This window comes from Cavenderia fasciculata (genome assembly GCF_000203815.1).
Source record: "Cavenderia fasciculata unplaced genomic scaffold Scf_Dfasci-F-a-11f03.f1-5, whole genome shotgun sequence".
NCBI classification, from domain to species: Eukaryota; Evosea; class Eumycetozoa; order Acytosteliales; family Cavenderiaceae; genus Cavenderia; species Cavenderia fasciculata.
In genome coordinates this window covers 65,966-89,662 of record NW_004457718.1, presented here as the reverse complement: position 1 = coordinate 89,662, position 23,697 = coordinate 65,966, and the positions used below count along the sequence as shown (strand labels likewise).

At 32.4% G+C, this 23,697-nt stretch overlaps 10 protein-coding genes across 10 annotated transcripts; 4 read left to right on the top strand and 6 right to left on the bottom strand.

Moving 5' to 3' along the window:
- Positions 1-10: 10 nt before the first annotated feature.
- On the bottom strand, positions 11-1,001 carry med30 (putative mediator complex subunit 30; the record flags this gene model as incomplete). The annotated part of the gene is made up of 2 exons (XM_004357694.1): positions 11-115; positions 231-1,001. 2 exons carry the CDS (start codon positions 999-1,001, stop codon positions 11-13), a joined length of 876 nt encoding a protein of 291 aa, XP_004357751.1.
- Positions 1,002-1,137: 136 nt separating this feature from the next.
- On the bottom strand, positions 1,138-4,526 carry DFA_00033 (uncharacterized protein; the record flags this gene model as incomplete). Its single annotated transcript, XM_004357693.1, has 2 exons — positions 1,138-1,892; positions 1,961-4,526. The coding sequence occupies 2 exons, from the start codon at positions 4,524-4,526 to the stop codon at positions 1,138-1,140; spliced, it is 3,321 nt and encodes a 1,106-aa protein (XP_004357750.1).
- Positions 4,527-4,778: 252 nt separating this feature from the next.
- Positions 4,779-7,056, bottom strand: ctsB (peptidase C1A family protein; the record flags this gene model as incomplete). The annotated part of the gene is made up of 6 exons (XM_004357692.1): positions 4,779-4,904; positions 5,198-5,216; positions 5,849-5,928; positions 6,017-6,412; positions 6,510-6,676; positions 6,786-7,056. The coding sequence occupies 6 exons, from the start codon at positions 7,054-7,056 to the stop codon at positions 4,779-4,781; spliced, it is 1,059 nt and encodes a 352-aa protein (XP_004357749.1).
- A 521-nt stretch (positions 7,057-7,577) lies between these two features.
- DFA_00031 (uncharacterized protein) lies at positions 7,578-8,066 on the bottom strand (the record flags this gene model as incomplete). Its single annotated transcript, XM_004357691.1, has 1 exon — positions 7,578-8,066. The coding sequence occupies one exon, from the start codon at positions 8,064-8,066 to the stop codon at positions 7,578-7,580; it is 489 nt and encodes a 162-aa protein (XP_004357748.1).
- A 320-nt stretch (positions 8,067-8,386) lies between these two features.
- Positions 8,387-10,029, top strand: DFA_00030 (putative histone acetyltransferase; the record flags this gene model as incomplete). The annotated part of the gene is made up of 4 exons (XM_004357690.1): positions 8,387-8,914; positions 8,993-9,371; positions 9,457-9,695; positions 9,766-10,029. 4 exons carry the CDS (start codon positions 8,387-8,389, stop codon positions 10,027-10,029), a joined length of 1,410 nt encoding a protein of 469 aa, XP_004357747.1.
- A 498-nt stretch (positions 10,030-10,527) lies between these two features.
- On the top strand, positions 10,528-12,090 carry glnA2 (glutamine synthetase type I; the record flags this gene model as incomplete). The annotated part of the gene is made up of 1 exon (XM_004357689.1): positions 10,528-12,090. One exon carries the CDS (start codon positions 10,528-10,530, stop codon positions 12,088-12,090), a length of 1,563 nt encoding a protein of 520 aa, XP_004357746.1.
- A 329-nt stretch (positions 12,091-12,419) lies between these two features.
- On the bottom strand, positions 12,420-13,829 carry DFA_00028 (uncharacterized protein; the record flags this gene model as incomplete). Its single annotated transcript, XM_004357688.1, has 3 exons — positions 12,420-13,140; positions 13,204-13,504; positions 13,604-13,829. 3 exons carry the CDS (start codon positions 13,827-13,829, stop codon positions 12,420-12,422), a joined length of 1,248 nt encoding a protein of 415 aa, XP_004357745.1.
- A 2,628-nt stretch (positions 13,830-16,457) lies between these two features.
- maspS (aspartyl-tRNA synthetase) lies at positions 16,458-18,680 on the top strand (the record flags this gene model as incomplete). Its single annotated transcript, XM_004357687.1, has 1 exon — positions 16,458-18,680. The coding sequence occupies one exon, from the start codon at positions 16,458-16,460 to the stop codon at positions 18,678-18,680; it is 2,223 nt and encodes a 740-aa protein (XP_004357744.1).
- A 383-nt stretch (positions 18,681-19,063) lies between these two features.
- Positions 19,064-20,562, top strand: vps26 (vacuolar protein sorting-associated protein 26; the record flags this gene model as incomplete). The annotated part of the gene is made up of 5 exons (XM_004357686.1): positions 19,064-19,066; positions 19,279-19,507; positions 19,633-20,133; positions 20,212-20,338; positions 20,412-20,562. 5 exons carry the CDS (start codon positions 19,064-19,066, stop codon positions 20,560-20,562), a joined length of 1,011 nt encoding a protein of 336 aa, XP_004357743.1.
- Positions 20,563-20,831: 269 nt separating this feature from the next.
- On the bottom strand, positions 20,832-23,624 carry DFA_00025 (centrosomal protein; the record flags this gene model as incomplete). Its single annotated transcript, XM_004357685.1, has 7 exons — positions 20,832-21,050; positions 21,113-21,527; positions 21,584-21,757; positions 21,822-22,110; positions 22,172-22,396; positions 22,464-23,193; positions 23,286-23,624. 7 exons carry the CDS (start codon positions 23,622-23,624, stop codon positions 20,832-20,834), a joined length of 2,391 nt encoding a protein of 796 aa, XP_004357742.1.
- Positions 23,625-23,697: the final 73 nt, after the last annotated feature.

The window sequence follows — 23,697 nt, the reverse complement described above, 5'->3', positions numbered from 1 at the left end:
ATCGGTAATATTAATCTGAAGGTATAGATACCTTGTTCATTGTATTTATGCTTAATTGTAAAAGTCTCATTTGATCAATTAACTTTTTAATTATTAAATCTCTTTTGTGTGCCTCCTAAATTAAATTGATATAAAGTTGATCAGTATCGATGATATATATGGTGACAATTGTGTGATATTCTTCTTCTTCTTCTTCTTCTTCTTATTATTATATAATATGTAATACATACATGCTTTAAATCTGATAATTCTTTTCTTTTTTGTTTTGATTCATCGATGATGCCTTGAATTACCTTTGATTCATGATCACCAAGATTGGTCATTGTAGTAGTGGTGGTGGTGGTAGTTTCAGCTATTGCCGTCGTCGTCGTAGTAGTTGATGTACTTTGCATTTCTATATCTTCTATTTTTTGTTGTTGTTCAATGTCTTTGATTTCAGTTTCCTTTTGTTGTTGTTGTAGTTGTTGTTTACGAATATTTTTCTTTGATAGTGATGATAGTTCTAAATTTACAATACCGTTTACGACGGTGGTTAACTTTCGTAGTTGTTCCAAACATTGTTCTCCAACTTCTTTTGTCTTTGATGTATCCTTTTCAAATACAGCTCTGTCCAAATGTTCATTTGGATCATTTAAATTGAAATGATTAAACATGTTGGTATATATATCTGTTGGTTGTTGTGATTGTTGTTGATTTGTATCAGCTTGTTGTTGTAGTTGTTGATCATTTCTTTTTGGTTGATATTTAAGAGGTAAAGGAGTATCAGAACCATAGATATGTTCAGAGAAACCAGATGAATAGGTATCAACTGTTTTAGTTGGTAAGACAGTATGTAATTGAACAGGATCCCAATGCATTGATAGTACTTGTTTTGTGAATTGATGTATATTGAGTAATAGTGAATCCAATATTTGATCTCCTTTTTCTGATAATAACCAAACTTGTTGTTCTTCTTCTTCTCCTCCTCCTCCTGCTACTACTACATCATTTGAAGATGACATTCTTCTTCTTTTTCTTCTTTCTTGATGAATAATGAATATCTTTAATCAAAAAAAGTGTCAATGTCTTTCTTTAATCTTATTGTTGGTGACTTCAAAAAATATATTTATTTTTTATATATTTGTTTTTTATTTAATTTTAATTGTTATTATTATTATTATCATCATTATTATTGTTGTTGTTGATAATTTGAATTTCTTTATGTTCTTCTTCATCATCATCATCAGATTCAAAAGAACTATCACTACTATTATCTTCTTGTTCAAAATCTGTTCCATTTTGTTGTTGTTTGATGTTAATTGCATCGAAACTTTCAATGACAGAATCGATTCCGATGCTATTAGCATTATCATTATTATTATTTCCATTGTATTGTTGTGGTGATGAAGGAATGGCAGTTGAAGTGGTAGAGGTGGTAGAAGTGGTAGTTGTCTGAAACTGTTTTGAAGAGATACACTCTAAACGATAGGCTTCAAGGACAGTGTCTTTTGAAGCTAAATTGAATTGAGTATGAATAAAATATTTAGTCTTTTCCATACCACAATCCAAAAGAAGACATCCAATAAATGCTTCCAAGAGATCACCCAATCTCTTGACTGTAAAATGAATATGTGGATCTGAAATGGCCAAACTAAGATTAATCTTTTGACTGATCTGTGCCAATGCCTCATTCTTTACGAGTCCAGCGCGAGCTGTTGACAAAAAGCCTTCTTGTTTGTCTGGGAATTGATCATAGAGATGTTTACTAATCACCAAATCTAAAAATGCATCTCCCAAAAATTCCAATCTTTCATAACTATCCAAATCACCAGAACATGTCATACTCTGTTGGAAAAGACATGTTTTTTTAATATTGATTCTTAAATCAAATAAAAATTTAGATTGTCTTCTACCTAAAAAAAAAGAAAAAGGTAAAAGGTTAGTAATATAATCTTTATATTTTTTGTTTCTTTCTTCATACTTGGAGGTAATTCAGATATACAACTACAAAGATACTCTGGGAATTGAGAAAATTCAGGATCTTGAAAGATATTTTGAACAATGAATTGATATGCTTCTTTTACACCTCGTTCAATAAAGAGAGCTCCAAAGATTGCTTCCATGACATCGGCCTTTGGTTTTTTCATATCTTCGGTGACAGTAAAACGAAGCAGATCTACAACATTCCAACGTTCACATTTTGAGAGTAGATAACTGTTGCTTGTAATCTCACTACGTTTGGAAGTGAGTTGACCTTCTCTTAATTGTGGATACTTAAAGTAGAGATAGTAGGTTGTACAAAACTTGAGTACAGAGTCACCCAAAAACTCTAATCTTTGATTGTCACCATCAAAAGGCAAATAGTCTCTAAATATATTGTACGATTGTGGTACAAGAGAGTTGATCATCTTGGTCGATGGATGAGTGAATACTTGTCTGAGTAAAAGGTCATTCTTGATAGAGACAAATGATTTTTGGAATTCATACATCTTTGCCCACCACTTTAGTTCTGGTTGATAGACAAGAACAATGACCTTGGCCATTGCATGCATTTCACTTGTAATGCCATAGACTTTGTGGACGAGTGGATCACGCTCCTGTAACTTTCTCTTTCTGATATAGTCTTCAAAATGAATGGGTTCCTCGAGATGAGCATCACGAACAGGGGCATGTTCCCGTGGGGCAACATCAGATTTGGGAAGATATGGATCAATGTTCCAACGACTGAGATCCTCTTCATTGCCATCCTTGTTAAAGTAGAGAAGAGGTTTGAGAGACCAGTACTCTTCACCACCAAGCGATGCACCAGTATGAGTACACATTATAATGGGTGCTTCATTACTGACGAGAGGGACGGGCTTACCATCCATACGTTTGACCTTGTATGGAACAGAGTCATAACGGAATGTTTTCTTTGGGTCGACACCTCTACAAACGACAAAGTCACCACGAGCAGTCATTTGAACCTTGTTGAGGAATCTTTCTTTAAAGAATTCAACCATTTGGTTCTTGTCTTTTATACCTGGAGGACAGACACCCAAGACATCGATTTGTTGGATGAGATCAAAGAGGATACGGAACTTTTCACCAACACTCATGCTTCCTGGAGCAGTGTCGGCTGGTTCTACATCTGGCACGAAAAAGTGACGATCGTTTTCATTGGTTGGCATGTAGTGTTGTTCGAGCACTGGACCATAGAAAAAGTTAAAAAAGGTGAGCATAAACTGAAAGTCGGATCGACTGACACTAACCTGCTTTGACTGGATGACTGTTACTCCAAAGTGTTGTCCTGCAGCATTGGATATATGTATTACAGGCTTTCGATGAAGTATCTCTTGAGTGTAGAGTACAAATCCATTGTGTCGATATTTACGATCGAGATGTGAAAAGTTGGATGGTTGGAAACCATGAGAAACGACAAGATGATAGACAAGGAAATTCATCGTCTCTGGTACTTTGTTGTTGTCAATTTTGGCAATTTCAGGATGTACCACACTTTGATAGTTGATTGTTGATTGTTGTTGTCTTCCATATGTACGAGAAGAAGTGGAAGTGGAAGTGTAAGTGGAGGAGGAAGAAGAAGAAGGAGAAAGAATTGGTGGTTTCTCTACAGTAGATGTAGCCATGACAATCTTATAGGAATGAGTCTTGTCATTATTCTTTTTAGGTTGTTTGAGTTTGTGATCAACAAATTCTTTTACGACTTCAAACTTTCTTTCCATCTCTGCTATTCTATCTTCCAGTACCTTGTTGGAACGTTCATGGTTTTGTTTCATCTCAAATATCTCTTTGGCAAACTTTAATTGTTGGTCTTTTACTATTTTTTGAAGTGCATCAATTTGAAGTTGTTGTTGAGTTGTTGTTGTTGTTGTTGGTGTGTAGGAACTTGATGATTTGGAAGAGTCGATATTAAATGATGACGTTGATGATTGATCATCGTACAAGTAGGTAGATGACGATGATGTAGGTGTAGTTGGTCTTTCATGACTTCTAAATGGAGGTGTTGGAGGTGGTGTAATAGATGGTGATGATGAAATGGTATCATTCTCTTCTATAATAGTAGCTGATGTGGTACTTGTTGTTGTTGATGTAGTTGATGTAGTTGGTATACTAAATATAGTATGTGTGTATGGTACAGAAGAGGAGGAGGAGGTTGCAGAAGCAGAGTAAGAGGAAGAAGAAGAAGGGACAAAATGATTGGCCACAGGTGAAGGTGAAGAAGAGGTATAAGAAGATGAATAAGATGAAGGATCAGAGGAGGAAGAGGGAGAAGAGGGAGAAGAATTAAAAGAAGTAGGTTTAATTTCAGGAAAGAGTATAAATAGTTGATGAATGACACTAAGAGCAGAAGCCTTTTCAGCATCTTTCTTTGTCTTTCCCTTTCCCTCACCCGAAAGATCTGTACCTCTAAACAGACAATGTACCTGTGAAGTGAATATATTTGAATTATTTGGACCAGGAGCTTGATGACATTCTGTATAGTTGGGAACACCTTCTCGATGTTTCTGACAAATCTCTTGTAAGAGTCCTTTGTAATTATCTGTCATCTACCTTCTATCTTTTACTCCTTCTATAGTCTACAATCTCTCTCTAGTATGATCTATACTGATGGTGAGGATATGATTTTCACGATAGTGTGAGTGGATTCGAAAAAATCATAATCTTTTTTTAATTTAAATTAGTTTTAGATCTAAAACCAATTGAAATTCCATCAAGTTTGTTTGGGTTTTATATCATATTGTTTTGGTATTTACAAAGTGTATGAAACTTTGGAGCACTTTTCAACACATTGTGGGGTGTCAACAAAGTTGAGACATGGTGGTTGAGCTTGCAGTATAAGCATCACCAAAATTTTCTTGACATCCATTATCTGATTGATCACAGGTAACTAGATCTTGGAAACTCAATAAAACATCTTCACCCTCCTTAGAATACAGAAACGATCGGAAACTGATTCTACTGCTCTTCATACAAACATATAACACCCACTTGTACATGGGATTTTGACAAACAATTGTTTTCCCAAGCCGGAGGAAGTCCATACTAATTTTATATGGAAAAAAAAAAATCTCCAAATCAAACAGGAGCAAGGTGTATAGATAGACAATGTGTCGGGAATGTTACTCATGCTTATTGTTTTAAAAAATAATTAAATTTAGACCTAACAAAAGGGGAAATTATTCAAGAGTATTCCAACTCGAAATTCGTTGAATTTAACCAAATCTAACCAAAGTTCACTATGAAAATTGTATTTATCAACTAGATTCTATAGAGAAAGTATCAAATAAAACCAAAAAAAAAAATTTCAACAAGACATTTTAAAGAATTTCTCGATATCAATTTATAATATTATTTATAGGTAGTACTTCATATCTACATTATAAATTTAGAAATCTTAGAAACATAATACATTAAATTTTTAATAAAAATAAATTCAAAGCTGGAAATGTCAATAGCTCTAATTTTGTTTGGTTTCATTCTGAGAGTGACTACCGTTCCAGTTTTTATAAAATGAAATCCCACTCATGTATAACATTACCTCCCCTCTCTCATTGTGGGGGTCGAATGTGTTAATTACAACCTGTCATTTCCATGGGGAAAGAAGATCAATATTAATATATTTTTTCCAGTTACATAATGGACTTAACCCTTTCAGGGTGCGCCAACTAGTCGTAGTTTGCCCAAGAAATTATCATGAATCCAATACACCAATTGGATGAGCTTATGCCCAATTCCTATAGATCTATCAATCATTTACCTGTTACTTAAAGAAGATTAATTTTATTTTACAAAAATTATTATATTATTATAAATTTGATGATGATTAATGATGAATATTCAATCATTTTGTTTGTGTTTAATTGTTTACTTGAACTTGGCAGCTACGACGTCGCTTTCAATACCACATTCGTTGACACCAGCCTTGATCCAGAAAACACCTTGGTTACCCTATAATAATAAATTAAATTAAATTAAATTAGCCATGAATATTATAATTATTATGTATAAATAATATAAGTTTGTTGTTTTAACATACCCAATAAGTAGTCCAAGAGTTGTTGCAAATCCAGTAGAGTTCATTGTTTTGGGTACCCCAACCAATCATCTTGACACAGTGACCACCCAAATCCTTGCCGGTGGTGTGTTGGTAGACACCAGACTTGTATCCGAGGAAATCTTCATATACTTCAAAACAGGCTTCAACTGGACCGTTGGTCATGATTTCTTGTTGAATGGCATTGACGGTTGGGTTCATGCTGTAGACACCATCGATAAAGTGGAGATCTTGAGCATAGGTGTATGAAGCGTTGGAGCACTTTTCAACGCATTGTGGGGTGTCAACAAAGTTGAGACATGGTTGTTGAGCTGGAGCACAAGTTGGAATGGTGTATGGGAGACAGTCATTCGAGACGATACCCTTCTTTTGGATAAACTATATAGTTTTTAAATAAATAAATAAATTAAAAGGAAATTAATAAAACAGCAAGTTGGCTAGGAAAATAAATGTATTGTTGGCTATTATCCTTTACCTTCATTGCAGTATAAGCATCACCTCCCTGACATCCATTATCTGATTGATCACAGGTAACTAGATCTTGGAAACTCAATAAAACATCTTCACCTTTGTGAATACAGAAACGATCGGAAACTGATTCAACAGCTCCGAATGCCCAACAACTTCCACATCTTGCTTGATCTATTATAATATTATAGTGATAGTACAAATTGATATTAATATACATATGTGTTTGGTTGATCAGATGATATATAAATATATATATATATATTTATGTTTTTTGACATACTTTGGATGGCAGAGATGTATGAACAATTGGACCATTGTTGAGCAGAGTTAAAGTTGGCAGGAACAGCTTGGAAAGCATAATCGACTACTGGAACATCACCACGATCAGCAGATCTCTTGAAACCCATTGGTGGGAGGAAACCTGGACGCTTTTGTTCGACCCAAGTAGCATGATTGATAACCTTACCAGCACCGCTGATTGGGATTTGGTAGGCCATGGATACAGACATCCATGTAAGCATAATAGCAAAGAATATTCTTTGAATAAACATTTTTTATGTAAAAGGTATTTATATATCTAAAAAAAGATAGAGAAAGTAAAAGTAAAAGAAACTGCCTGATCGATGTTTAATGGTGACGAACAAGAAGAGTGCGAGTTAGTTTTATATAAAAAATTTAAAAAAAATTAAAATCCGAAAGGAAAAGGAATGTGAACTTTCATGTGACAGTTGTGTCTATCATTTCCCGCGACGCTGTGCAATTCGACTCCTATTTTGCAGAGAGTCAGTTGGATTGATAAGATCAGCGGAACAATGGCACTCTACACTTTATTTTTTGTGATGTTAATGCCTAAAAGTACAGATATTATTAAATGTGTTCTTTAGATTTACTTTGCGTCAAATGGAAGGAAGGGAAGATAGATTTATATAACAACGGTAACGGTAAAATAGATTGATTGATTGATTGTTGATTAATATCAATGCAACCCAAGTGTAATAAGTGAAATCAAAGTTTAATAACAGGAGGTTTGAAAAGTATTGGTGGTGCATTCATTTGGATAAAATGACATTTATTAATAATGATAACGTTTTCTTTTTCTATTATAGTACCCTCCAAATGAACTATCACTATAATTTTCATCTTCATCTTCATCTTCATCGTCATCGTCATCGTCATCTTCATCTTCATCATCATCTTCATTGTCTTCTTCGTCTTCTTCATCATCGTCTTGATCTGGGAATTTCAATTCCATGATGATTCCAACTAATTCATCTTTTGACATTTTATCCAACGACTCTTTGTATTGTACTTTTGGTGTAAAAGATGATAGAGATTTTTGTTTGAGATTATAATACATTGCTATTGCTGTTGCCCTTATATGTTTACACCAACCATCTCCAACGGGACAAGAACAATCAGATGACACTTTTCCTGTTTTTGGATCCATATCAATATTGATAGTATATGTACCAACGGTACCTTCCATAGTTGCATCTACATGAGTGAAACCACAATTATTTAATTCTACCTCTCCATAGGTTTCGTGTTTATTACTCCCCATTCTTTTGCATTTGTTCAATGATAGACTTTTTAATGTTTTCATTATGTATTATATATTATTATTATTATTCTAGAAATATATTAAATTAATTATTATTATTGCTGTTGTTCTAGTTTTTTAACTATTACAACTGGATCTCTCCATTCATTCAATAAAAATAATTAATTAATATTATTTTTACCACCACCTGAACTTCAAATAATTTGAATTTTTTTTTAATAGTATGATGGTTGTAGCGCTAAGCGATTTAGTCTTCTTCTTTAACCAATATCATCATATATAGTTATATAGTAATAGTTATATAATAGAAGTAGTAGTGAATGACAACAATATTAAAATTTGATTCTAATCAATCAACCAATATCAAGTTTGTGTGGACATCACATGAACTTGTAAACTATCTTGAACGAGACCAAAAACAACAACAACAACAACAACAACAAGATCATCAACAACATCAACAACAAGACCAACAACAAATACAAAACAACTTTTATCGAATCAATATACATGAAAGAGATAATAGGTTTGCACCTTTTAATACAGAGTTTTCACACAACTTTTTCAAAGAGGAACAAATCATGGGATATGATCCACTTAGATTAAACATATTCTTTACTGCTGGTAGTCTCTATTCGTTTATTGATACAAACTATACTATCAAATCTAGAAATATTACAAATGTAGAGAAACAAATTACTGGTTTCATGTCAAAAACTGATCCACCTTTTAGATCAATCAATCAATTACAAGATGTATGTAGTAGTAGTAGTAGTAGTAGTAGTAGTAGTAGTAGTAGTAGTAGTAGTAGTAGTAGTAGTAGTAGTAGTAGTAGTAGTAGTAGGGTAGTCTGTCAGATGATACCACCTTTTTTTTTCTCTTTAAAAAACCAACAATTTATTCTAATTTAATCTAATTCTTGCTAGCATTTAGAAAACAAAGAAAAGGATTTTGTACCAGTTGGAGTTAAATTAAAAGAATATACAATTGTTGATAGAGAGATTGGAGAAGAGATGGTTTATGAAATCTATTTTGGAAGAATATCAGATCCAGCCGTTCTGAGATATCATGAAAGACTACAAATATTCTGTTTGTGGTTTATTGATGCATCGTCATTTATTCACTCCAACGACACCAATTGGGATGTATTTTTTATCTTTGAAAAGAGAATGATTGATGGACAACCACGATATGGCATAGCTGGCTATTGCACTCTATACAATTTCTATCATCATCCATCTCAAACACGTCCTCGTATTAGTCAATTTTTGGTTTTACCACCTTATCAAAGAATGGGTCATGGAAGTATGTAAAATGATAGATAGATAGATAGATATAAAAGAGAGTATAGTCTAGGACTAATATATTTTATTTATTTATTTATTTTTAGAACATTTATTTAATTCAATTTATAATTATTATTTAACAAATGATAGTGTATATGGACCATGTTATGATTTAACGGTTGAAGATCCAGGTGAACAATTTAGTCTTTTACGTAATACTGTAGATCTTGGTAACATTATGCGTTCTGAATTGTTTAAAGATATTCAACCAAATAATTCACTTTCATTATCTGCCAATACTCTACTATTTGAAAATATACGTAAAAAATTATTAATCTCTCCAGTATGTATAGAATAGTATAGTAGTATAATTAATAATCCAACTAAATTTTATTTAATTATTTTTTAAAAAGTCACAAAGCAAAATATGTTTAGAAATTTATTTATTAAGTAAATTAATGCATATGCCATCAAATAGTCCAGTCTATAAAAACTATAGAATATCGATTAAAAAGAAATTATATAAACAATACATTGGAAACGAAGTAGATGAAAGTATCAAAGATGATCCAGCCAAATTAAAAGAAGCAGAAGAAAGTAAAAAAAAAATATTGTTGGAATTGTATAGGACAACAGAGCAAGAATATTGTCAAACTATTCAATCATTGGGACTTTAAAACTGATTGAAAAAAGGTAATATTGTCAAACTATTCAATCATTGGGACTTTAAAATTGATTGAAAAAAGGTAATATATAGGTCAATGGAAACAATAAATAAAAAAGGTACAAAGATTTTTCAAAGATGAAGTTCAATGAATAAAAAATCCGAAAGGGTGTGGTCCAGGGAAACCCTCATTCCAAAAAAATTTCAGGTCTCCCAAATATTAAAAAATTAATCAACCCATGCATTTCAAGTAGCCCCTCCTCTCTCTTTCTTCATTTGTTTTTTCATTCTATTCTCTCAATTGTATATATATATAAATATTAATCTTGCTTTGTTCTAAAATATATCTTGTTTTTTCCTATCCCCAACACACAATTCTTGCTTTAATAGCATCATTTTATATTTTTTTTGTACATTTCATATCTCCTCACTCTTCCACTCTCTCTGTATATATATAGATCTATTTAATAATAATAGATTAACTGTATTTTATAAAAACACACACAACAAAATGTTTAAACAATCGATCAGTAGAAATAGTTTAATAGCTTTTAAAAACTCAATTCAACCAACAACAACAACAACCAAATTATCATCACCTTTAAATTTTAAATATTCATCAAACAAGACTATTTTAAATAATCATCTCAACAATGAAGATAATTCTAGAATTAAAAGATATTTTGGAACAAAATATGATGAAGGTAGAATGACACCAGAAGATTTAATTATAAATCAAGTAAAGAATAGTTCTGCACCAATGGTTAAAGTTGCTGGTTCAGATATTGATGGCATTCTTAGAGGAAAATATCTACAAAAGGAAAAGTTTGAATCGGCTGCTACTAAAGGATTGGGTTTTTGTAGTGTCATTTTTGGTTGGGATTCAGAGGATCAATGCTATGACAATGTTCAATTCACTGGCAATCATACAGGTTATCCAGATATTGGTGCCAAACCAGATCTTGGAACCTTTAGATTGATTCCATGGGAGAACAACACCCCTTTCTTCCTCATTGACTTTTACAAGACCGATGATCCAAATAAACCTCTACCCATTTGTCCACGTAATCTTTTGAAAAAGGTGATCAAAGATTGTAGAGAGGCTGGATTCGAACCAATGATGGGAATGGAGTTTGAATGGTACAATTATCTAGAGAATAATCAAACCATCTATGAAAAGGACTTTATGAACCTGTCTCCACTCACCAATGGTATGTTTGGTTACAGTCTTTTAAGAGTCGCCTCCAATTCAGAGTATGCAAATACGTTGGCCGCTCTCAAAGACTATGGTATTCCTTTGGAAGGTCTTCATACTGAAACTGGTCCAGGTGTCTATGAAGTGGCCATTCAATTTAGTGATGCCTTGGAAGCTGCCGATCGTGCCATTCTATTCAAGTTGGCCACAAAAGAAATTGGTGCCAAATTTGGTATCATGGCTTCATTCATGGCCAAGCCATCCACCCAACTACCAGGATGTTCAGGTCACATGCATCAAAACTTCCAAAGTCTCGATGGAAAGACCAATCTATTTGCCGATTCAAAGGGAGAGATTTCTGAAACATTCAAGAGCTTCTTGGCTGGTCAGTTACAACTCCTTCCAGAATTCCTTCCATTCTTTGCACCAACTATCAATAGTTACAAGAGATTGGTCGATGGTTATTGGGCACCCACCACACCAACATGGGGATATGATAACAGAACGGTAGCCATTCGTGTCATCAAGGGTGGAAAGGCAACAAGATCAGAGTTTAGAGTTACTGGTAGTGATGTTAATCCATATATTGCCATTGCTGCTAGTTTTGCTGCCGGTCTCTATGGAGTAAAAAACAAGTTAAAACTTACACAAGAACCAATTGTTGGCAATAGTTATGACCTCTACAAGAAGGGTCTTGTTCCACGTCTACCAAGAACTCTATCAGAGAGTACTGAATTGTTGGCAAAGTCTGACATTGCAAAAGAATTGTTAGGTGAAGAATTTATTGATCACTTTGTTCAAACTAGAAGATGGGAATATAGAACATTCAATCATCAAGTTCATAGATGGGAAACTCAAAGATATTTTGAAGTAATCTAAAAAAAACAAAAAAAACAAATAATAATAAGAAATAACCATACCATATCAGCAATCAGTACTGTTAGAAACAAAGAAAAAAATATACAATAATAAAATCAGTAAATAAAATAATTGATACATAAAAAAAAAAAAACTATAATCAATCAAAATATTTAATATTTAATATAATAATATAGTACATGTGGTTTATTTTGCGGCCTTTTAAATTTATAGTTTGATGTATATTTAATAAAAGTAAGATTTGGGTTTGACGGATGATAAATATGTTTTGATATAATAGGAATAATAATATTTCTAAAGAAAAAATATTATTTGATTAATGTTTAAATTTAAACTTCAGATGAACCTCCAGTTGATTGTTGTTGTTGTTGATTATTATCAATTGTAGAATTATTAGTATTTTCGTTGGTATTTTGATTTTGATTTTGATTTTGATTTTGATTGGTGGTAGTTGTATTATTATTATTATTATTATTATTATTATTATTATTATTGACAACAGTAGGGGAGGTAGGAAGATCAATATTACTACTACTACTGCTACTACTACTATCATCATCACTATCATCAATTCCATGTAAATGATTCATTTTAGTGGCAGTTGTAATAGATGTTGCTTGATGTTGTTGTTGTTGTTGTTGTTGTTTCTTGGATGATGTTACTTCTCCATCTTCAATATCGATTGAACTATCACTGAGATCTTCAAAGTGTTGGTTGGCACCCATTGAACTGACTTGTTTTGATGCACCAGCACCCCAAGTTTGCAAACTAGGAGAAAGCACTAAAAGCATAGATATGATCCATGATACTTCTATTCCTCTGCCTACCAACGAGAATGCAATCAAACTCTTTATGCCCAATGGATAGGATGATACCAATCCCCAAATAATCACACCAAACGTACAAAAGGTGACAACGATGGCAGCAGCCGACAATTTAGTAACCTTTTGAATCTTTGAATGTGTGGTTTGACTGAATACTCCACAATCCTTTGATGAAATATCACGATATTCTCTCCAAATCATCTTTCCAAAAATGGCAAATCCAAGTCTAAATAAAAATAATTAAAATATTAACTAACCATTTTCTCTTGTTTTTTTTTTTGTTACATACGCTCCAAAAAAGATAAAAGCACCTAAAATACCATTGGTAACTTGATATGGAGATTGAACCATAGATACGATAATAATACAAACGATCAATAATACTTGTAATGCAATCATAGTTTTGCCAAGTGACGGGAAAATTCTCTCTACAACTTTAGAGAAATTAACGTGATAGATAATCTTGATCCATACATAGAGTGTGTTGAAATAGGAACAAATTAAAAATCCAATTGGGAAAAGATATAATAATGCCATTCCTGCCAAATTGGCTACTCTTGCAATTAAACATCCTGATCTAACTATTCTACCTATATATATATATAGAAATAATAATAATAATAATCATATTATTAATATCATAGTAGTGGTAGTAGTTTTTAGCATTATATAATATTAGGTATACTTACAAACACATGTAACAGCAATAAAGGAATGCGATACGATGGACCAAAGATTTTCTTTTGGTTTTTGAAAGAGTATAAAGAAACGATATATACAAATTACAAATGGGATTGAAAATAATATTAAAAATATTACTGCAATTGCCAAGCATCCATTTTCGTTACATCCATATGATAGAATGGTTGGATCACAATAGCAAGTCTCTGCTGGTGCAGGTGTTACATCGGACATATTGTATATATATTTTTTTTTGTTTTAGAGAATCCTCTAATATTCTAAAATTATTTTTTCTTTTTCTTCTTTTTATCTTTTTGATTATTATTAATTATTGTAAAGTGTTGCTACTACTACTATTGATTGAATTTCTTTGTTTTCAAAGCTTTGAACTGATTGATTGATTGATAAAAAATAAATAAATATTAATATTATTACTAAATAAAATCTTGATTGGTATTACTAAAAATCTATGGATTGTGATTTAATAAATAATGACTACTATATCATGGGATTTACAACAAAAAAAATTTTTTTGAAAAAGGATAAATTACAATTAAACAGAGTGAGTGGGTTTGTTGCGGTAAGTGCTAGTAATAATATTGTACCTGTCCTCTTGTTAAATTATATTATAATTTTGAGTGATAGTAGGGACGCTGATGATGATGGCTAGACTAAATATTATTATTATTAATTAATTTGGATGTTGCTTGCTTCAAAATTTTAATTTGTCAAAAAAGGTTGAAAAGAAAAAGAAAAGTTGCAACAAAGAGAGAAATGCATCACAATCGTGCACTGATGTTGTTGTTGAAAACACAAACAACAGTTATAACTTTTGCCAGTCTAGACATAATTTGACAAAAAGTGGTTGGAATTGAACGAGTATGTGAGACCAACAACTAGTACGCACATAATAATAATAATAGTAGTAGTCGTAGTAGTCATAATAATAATAATAATATCAACATGAACAATAATCTGATGATGACAATAACAACAAAATCAAAACCGACTGGGGGGGGGGGTGAAAATCGTGCAGCAGAATTAAGTGTGGATGGGTGGGGGGGTTGGGTGGATTGGGTGTTTAATGGTGGTAGTGATAGTGATGGTAGTGGAACAGATGTGGATGGTAAATATCGGACACATGGACGGTCGTGAAAAAGAAGGAAAGGTGACAAATGAGATTTGGTTGAATTCTTTTATACCAAGATATACACAAAAGTATAGTTGAATAATAATAATAACAATAATAATAAAAATAATAGGAGTCTCTTGAATTATTATTATTATTTGTGATTAAAGATGATATTACATACCAACAAAGTATTGGTTGGGTTAATCTAAACAAAATGGAAGATGAATAATAATTATTATTATTATTTTTGATTATTACTTTTTTGTTTTTTGATAAATCAATGGATCTTCAAGAAATAATGGAAATTGGTGTACTTTTTAGTTTTAATTTCAAGATGTACTATTTGTTTTTTTTTTTTGGATTTGATGGAAATATTTAAAAAGGTAAAATACAAATAATTGATTGCTGTAATTAACAGATGAATGATGGATATAATATGGTTGGTATTATAAATAATGGATGAGGGGATAGAGGTTTTAAAAATAAATAATTAAAAATGGTGTTAATTATTATTATTAAATTATTATTATTATTATTATTATTATTATTGTTCTGTTGTTGTGTTGCTGTTGCTGTTGTTGTGTTGTGTTGTGTTGTCGATTTTGATAAACAACACAATGGATTAAAATAAATTTGATGTTATGTTGAAGTTAGAAGAAGAAGAAGAAGAAGAACAACAACAAAGGTTGAAATTGGTATATTTGAGTCGTGATGTTGTTATTTTACACGTACCTGGCTGCTTGGTTAAGCAAAACATGTTTGCTGCTGGTTATTTTAAAAAGAGGTGGAAATAATTAGGTTCTTTAAAGTAAGAGGAAGGAGAGGGAGGGGGGTAGGTGTTGTTAATATATATAATAGTAATATTAAAAAAGGTTGATTGGTGGTACATACCAGAAAGAGTAGTCGCATAGATCAAGATATCAAAAAAGCAGAAGTGCAAAAAGTAGAAGAACAGTAATACATACCATCAAAAACATATAATGAGGGTGGGGAGTGAGGGTGGGATAGCTCGCTAGAAATGTTGATAGTTTTGTTGAATGGGTTTAAAGAGAGAAAGAGAGAGAGACCATCTCCCAACTGACCATTCACCTCCTTATTATGATGGGTCGGTATGGATATATATACATAGCAGCATCGATGTTGTATATATGTGCACAGAGAGAACCCACCCCCAACCATTCAATGTACAAATATATCGTTCAGGGTGGTGGGTAGAATGGCTAGTGGTAGTGGTAATGGTGAAAGAGTGAACAAGGTACGGTAATCACTACCCACCCACCTTTCGTCTCCTCTCAATGGATGTTGGTGGTGTTGTTGTTGTTGTTGTTGTTGTTGTTGTTGCTGTTACTGTTGCTGCTGTTTAATATTGCGGTTGTTGGGTGATCATCAATCTATGATATCATCATACATTGATCCAACAGTTGCAGAGCCGCTTCTGCTAGAAGTACCCATCAAGATGATACATAGATGAATTCCCAAGTTATCTTATCTACACCAACACATCTTTGTTGATCATCTACTATACTATACTATAGTTCTTCTTGAGCAGCTTGAAAGAAGAAACCTTCAACAGATTGATTTGCTGTCGTCTTTCTTTTTTTCATTATTATGTATCTTCAGAGTTTGGTCCTGTGTTTTTTGAATGAATATCTGTTCGTTTATTAATTAGTGTTAAGGGGCAGCTGCATCAGTTAATTTATCTGTCAGTTGTGATAACGATAACGATAACGATGATGATGATGTTAGGTAGTCGTAAAAACAGCCTTGGCTGCTATTCTTTAAATCAAATCAAAAGATCGATATCATATATCACACCACCACCACCATCATCCTCAAAACAACAAACCTTTAATTACAACAACAACAACAACAACAACAACCACCAAATAACTACAACTTGTAACGATAATAATAATAATAATAATAATATATCATCATTGTGGAGTAACTTTATATCAAATAGTAGATCTATCAACAATATCAACAACAACAGTTTAAACAAATATTATTCAACATCTAGTAATAATAGTGCATCTAGTAGTAACCTTAATAATATAATTGAAAGAACACATGATTGTGGAGAATTAAGAATCAAAGATGTTGGTTCAGAGGTTGTATTATATGGATGGGTACAATCGTTACGTATGATTGGAGATAATCTAATCTTTATCGTTTTACGTGATGGTCATGGAACTACTCAACTTTGTATTAGCTCAGAGTCAAAGCAACTGAGTTTGAAATCGACTGTATTGGAGGTGTCTCTAAACGAGATAAAGGATATCAAAACAAATATTAGTCTAGAGAGTGTAGTCTCTATCAAAGGTCGTGTCATTGCACGTCCACAAGGTATGACAAATGAAAAGATGTCGACCGGTGCCATAGAGGTGTCTGTCGATGAGCTTTGTCTCTTGAATCAATGTAGAGATCTACCATTTACCATTGAACACGATACCGGTGTCACTGAAGAGATGCGTCTACGTCATAGATATGTCGATCTACGTCGTCCAGACGTACAACACAACATACGTCTGAGAAGTCGAGTTGCCATGGCAGCACGTGACTTTTTAACTCGACAGAAATTCACCGAAGTAGAAACACCCACCCTCTTTAGACCAACACCAGAGGGTGCCAGAGAATATCTAGTGCCAACTCGTATGGCAGGTCAATTTTACAGTCTTCCTCAAAGTCCACAACAATACAAACAACTGTTGATGGTCGGTGGTATGGATCGTTACTTTCAATTGGCTCGTTGCTATCGTGATGAAGATCTTCGTGCCGATCGTCAACCAGAATTCACTCAAATCGATATGGAAATGTCATTTGTCAATGTTGATATGGTATATCGTATCATTGAGGGTTTGATCGTTTCAATGTGGCGTGAAGCTGGTTACACCATCCAAGCACCATTCCCATTCCTATCGTACAAGGATGCATTGTCGAGATTTGGTGTAGACAAACCAGACACTCGTTACGGACTAGAAATGCGAGACCTTTCAAGTGTCTTTGCCAACACATCTATTCCATTACTCAAAAAGATACTCGATGCTACACCACCAAGCACCTTTGAAGAAGCAAAGTCTGTCATAAAGTGCATTAAATTGCCACAGGTATTGAATCATTTCACATCGAAAGAAATTGATCAATTGGTTTTGGACAGCAAGACATTTGCACCTGGATCACCTGGTCTTATTGCCATCAAATGTCAATCTGATAGAGAATGGAAATCGATGCTCTCAAAACACATGTCCTCACAAGAGGTTGATCAAATCATCAATCGTTTCGCAATGGAATACAAGGAGCCAGTACAAGCAGGTGATCTCATCCTCTTGTCTGCTGGTCCACGTTGTATTGTAGAACCAGTACTTGGCAAGACACGTATTCTCTGTGCCAATATGATGCGTGACAAGAAACTACTCGAAATCAATCCACGTCAATTCAACTTTCTCTGGGTTGTCGATTTCCCATTGTTTACTCCAGCCGACTATTTGAATGAAAACTCTCCACTCCAAGCCACTCACCATCCATTCACAGCTCCACATCCAGATGATATTCACCACCTTGCCAATGGCACCAAGCCATCAGACTTTTCACACATTCGTGGACTTCACTATGACATTGTTTTGAATGGCGTCGAACTCGGTGGAGGATCGATTCGTATTCACAACTCTGCACTCCAACTCAAGGTACTTGAAGGAGTACTCAAACTCGAACCACATCTTGTCCAACGTTTCTCACATCTTCTCAATGCACTCTCCCTTGGTTGTCCACCACACGGAGGTATTGCACTTGGATTCGATAGATTAATGGCACTCATGGTAGGATCACCATCTATTCGTGATGTCATTGCTTTTCCAAAAACATCTGGTGGTCGTGAACTCATGACCAATTCACCATCCCAAGTAACCTCTGCCGAATTAACTGAATTGGGTTTAAAATTACTCAATAAAGAATAAAGAAGGGGGGCTGTTTTTGAATAAACATCCTTACCTATAATGATGTGATTACAAAGTTAACTAATTTTTGACAAAGTACCAAAACTAAAGACCTTTTAATCGATATCCCTTGATTCGGAGGAAGATACTGGTGAGGTGGGTCGACCTGCGCAGAAAAAGGAAAAGAGATTTTAATCTTTTTTTTTTTTTTTTTTTTGTTTTCATTAATTCTCCCTACCTTGATTTCACTTTAAATTTATTGAGACCTTTGTTTCTTCTCTCTTTCTGTGATAACAGTTGTATTATCGAATACTCTCTAATATTAACAACCATACTATATCAATAGCAACAGTAGAGCACAGTATAGTAGTTTAGACCAAAAAAGGAATAAACACACATAGAAAATGGTAATTAATCTTGATCAAGCAATACACCTCCTATTGTGTACAATAGCTGATACTACAAATATCTTCTAATCTCTGACGGCGCTGTCAGGGACAAGAACACACTTTGGTTGCTACAATAGGACAATGAAAGATACTTGATGAACTAACATGGTTAACTACTATCACTACCTATATATATATATTTATATGCACACAATAACCACCTATATCAGAACTTTTTTAATCAATTGGTAACAGGAACACCATGTACCATCGATTTTGATTTAGATAACTGTCAAAATAGAAAGACAATAGAAGTTACTCAAGACAAAGGAAAGGTTGAAAAGCTATTTGTATTTGTTGGTAATGAACCAGTCTCTGGCAAAGTTGCTATCACCTTGAAGGATAAGGCTAAAAAGATTGAACACAAAGGGATCAAAGTAGAGTTTGTTGGACAAATTGGTAAGTCTCGAATCACCTGCAAATCACTGTTCATATATATAATATATAAATTAAAAAAAAAAAAAAAAAGAAAAAGTAAAGGAAAAAATCTAATTAATCTTTTTTTTTTGTCTCTTCTCTTTTAGAATTATATTATGACAGAGGTAATCATTATGAATTTACATCTTTGGTTAGAGAATTGGCACCAGCAGGTGAATTGACCGAAAACAAGACTTTTACTTATGACTTTATGAATGTTGAAAAGCAATACGAATCTTACAATGGTACAAACACCAGACTAAGATATTTTGTCAGATTGACAATCTCTAGAAGTTATGCACCAAACATTATCAAGGAATACGATATTTGGGTCATCAACTACAACAAACCACCCGAAGTCAACAGCAACATCAAGATGGAAGTCGGTATTGAGGACTGTCTTCACATTGAGTTTGAATACAACAAATCAAAGTATCACTTAAAGGATGTCATCATTGGAAAGATTTACTTCCTTTTGGTAAGAATTAAAATTAAATATATGGAGATTGCTTTAATCAAGAGAGAGCAAACCGGTCATGGTCCAAACGTTTTCAATGAAAGCGAAACTTTAACCAAATTTGAAATTATGGATGGTGCTCCAGTTAGAGGTATGTTTGTTTTTAGATCTAACCAACACAAAGATACAGTTTAATTAATTAATTTTATTCTCAAAAAAATATATATAGGTGAATCAATCCCAGTTAGACTTTTCCTTTCAGTTTTCGATCTTACTCCAACCTATAGAAGTGTTCACAACAAGTTCTCTGTTAAATATTACTTGAATCTTGCTCTTGTTGATGAAGATGATAAAAAGTATGAAATCAAAAAAAAAAGAAAATATATCAAACCATGCAACCATACTTATGATTTTATTTTCTCTCAACAGGTATTTCAAACAACAAGAAATCACATTATGGAGAAGAGATGCCACAAAGAGACCATTATCAACAGTTAATTCTGCCACTGCCAAACTTGAACCATCTCACCCAGAGGTCCCAACTTTAGATCCAGAAGCCTCAACTGATGAAAGCGATTAAATAATACAGCAATAACAATAATAATAATAATAATAACAATAATGTAATGGATATTAAAACAAACAATTTTAATTCCCAACCTGGATCAACAAACCTTCACCTTTAAATTCTTTTATTCTCCCTCTCTCTCTTTTGATAAAATTTAAAACGTTCATCACAACAAGATGAACAAAGTAATTTTATTGATTTCAAACAATAACAACAACAAACAAGTAACAATAATAAATAAAATTGATTTGTATACAAAATTCCATTCCCTCTTTTATTAGTTAATTTGTTGTAGATAATGTTTTCAAGAATGTAGTCCTGAGATCAAACTCTGCAAAGATACTCATGACAAGTAATTTTAATTCAGAGTTTGATAATCTTTTAAGTTCACCTTTGTTGTACAATGTAACTATTTCGCTTAGGTTGAGATCCAAAATCTTATTCAATTGCCAAACCTTTTTCCAATTTCTAACCAATTTTAATCTTGGTTTCACCATTTCCTAAAATTTATAAATAAATGTTAGAATATTGCTCAATATGATTAATATTTTAATATTTTTACCTCTGATTCATCATCATATAAAAATAATTGTTCCAAAGACAAAAATTGAGAGCAAAGTTGACTTAGTTTTGTAGTTTCAATGGTTGAAATATTTTCAAGCTTCAAGACCAATTCTATAAACTTTGCCAATACTCTATCAACAAAATGAGATATCAATCCAAAATAATCTTCTCTTGTTAAAGATGATCGACAAGTTTGTGATAGTCTTGTCAGTTCGTTGACCATTCTCTTGAAACTAGATTCGGTTCTATTCATGATAAACTCATCCTTTGTATCATCTAATCCGTTGCAACCATCATAGTATGACAGAATAAAATTGAGTTGGTCCATCAAATAACTACTAAAATATTCATTTGCATGTTTGGAAAAGATTGGAGAAAAATCTAAAAATAAAGTTGTATCTTTTTCTTTTTTCCTAAAAAAAAAAATTAAATAAATAAATCAAATGTAAACATTTTCTGTGATACATACAATTGTTGAAATTCAAAAGATAAAATTAAAAAGCTATGGGATAAAAATAAACAACTATTATAATATAAACATGCCAATAAAGGGACAGTTTTGATTTTATCCTTGTGATATTTAATGTACATAAATCTAAACATATCAAAAATATCTCTACATCCTTGGTAAATTTTTGTTGAACTAGTAAAAATAATGATAAATAAAGAATAATACATGATTTGTTTTGATTTCTCTCTATACATACCATAGAGGGGAAGATTGTAAAGATTCATAAAGCGCAGTTTTACACATTTGAATTAAAGTGTTGGCATTTTTAAAGATTGATCTAGGTGTAAAATAATATAATTGAAGAGATCCATTATTTTGTTGGGACTCACCAATAACTGACTCTGAACTATCAATAGAATCAAATTTATCAGTCATGATAATATGTCTTGCCTTTGCCAACAGGTTGTGTCTCTTTTTCTCTGCAAAATGTGATTCAATATTATTAATAAATTCTGTTATACTTTGTTGTGTTGAATTGATTAAACCTAAAGATAGATAGATATATTGTTAGAAGATGATCTAGTTAATTGAGTTTTCGTTTCATACCTATTTGAACCAAATATTCTTCAAATGGTTTACTTTGAATACTTTGGAATAATGAAAGTTGTGATGGATCATCTGGTATTATATTTTTTAAACAATTTGAAATGATGGTAGTTGATATATCACTCCAAATATCAGTTCCAAATCTCTCCATCAATCGATTCTCCTTTCCAAATATATGATTATAAATAAATTCAAACATGTTTTTTAATATATTGAATAAATTGTCTAAAGAATTAAAATGATTTGTTAAACAAAAAATTCGATAAAAACTTATATATTTTATGGTACATACCAATTGTTGATATTTTGTTCTTTTCTTGAATATCTATTGTTAATTTTAAATGGTTTCCATTTTTACTAATATCAATTGTTGGTTGTGATTCATTTTTTGTTAAAGAGAGTCTAGCTTGGACGGTTGAGAGAAGTGGTTGTATAATTGATTTATAAATTTGATTTGAAATGGAAGAAACGATAAAATACAATAAACCAAGTTGCTCCAAAGCGCCAATCAATTGGTAGATATTATCTCTAGCTAGGGATATCTCCAAGTGATTAATGACAAGAGCATTTGTAAACTCTTCCAACAATTGAGTCTTTAGTTGATTCTTTCTCTTTTTCAATTGATCTTTTATCGAAGGAAGGATACGAGGAAGTGGTTGCATTGATTGTAGTGAGTCTGGTATCCCAATGTTGACCATTGTCTCCATCTTGACGAGATGTCTAGTAGATTGAACAATATCATTTTCTTTGATTGCCTTTTCATAGGCTTTTACATAACCATCATACTCTTCAAAGTAGTCGACCATGACCAATGTTGATTCAATCGATTCTAATCTCTTTCTTAGTTGTTGATCATATGATATATTTGATCTTATTCTACCGACAATACTATTCTTGTCATTGATCACTTGAAATGATTTCAAAGTGTTTTCTTCCAATGATTGTATCTCTCTTTGTATTGACAATATATCTACTCTTGCTGATTTTTCCAATTCATTATGTACATTATTATACAAGTGTTTCTAAAGATAGAAAGAAAGAAAGAAAGAAAGTATTGATTAATAAATGATAAAGAAAGGAAGTGGAATAGAGTCGTTGTTATTATATTACCTACCTTTAGATCAATCAAAGTATCAACAACCGAAGTAAAGTAGTTTTGAAGTAAAAGTGGATCATTTAATAGATCAGTAGTACCAGTACTTTTGTTATCAACCAAAGATTTATCATCTCTTTTATCCAATCCCAATGAACCAAATGATACTATTTCATCTATATATTTGATCGCATCACCTTGTGAAACCAATGTATTTATCAGTTGTTCTTCACTCACAATAGATGTTGTTGTTGTTGTTGTTTTATTACTACCAACATGATCACTACTATTACTACTACTACTACTACTACTACTATTTGTTGATTTATTGTGTATAGTTGTTCCTCCTTTTTTTGTCATCGTGTCTATGTGATTTAAATGAATGAATCAGCAACTTCACACAATTTTTTGGTTAAGTTATCAAAAAAACAAA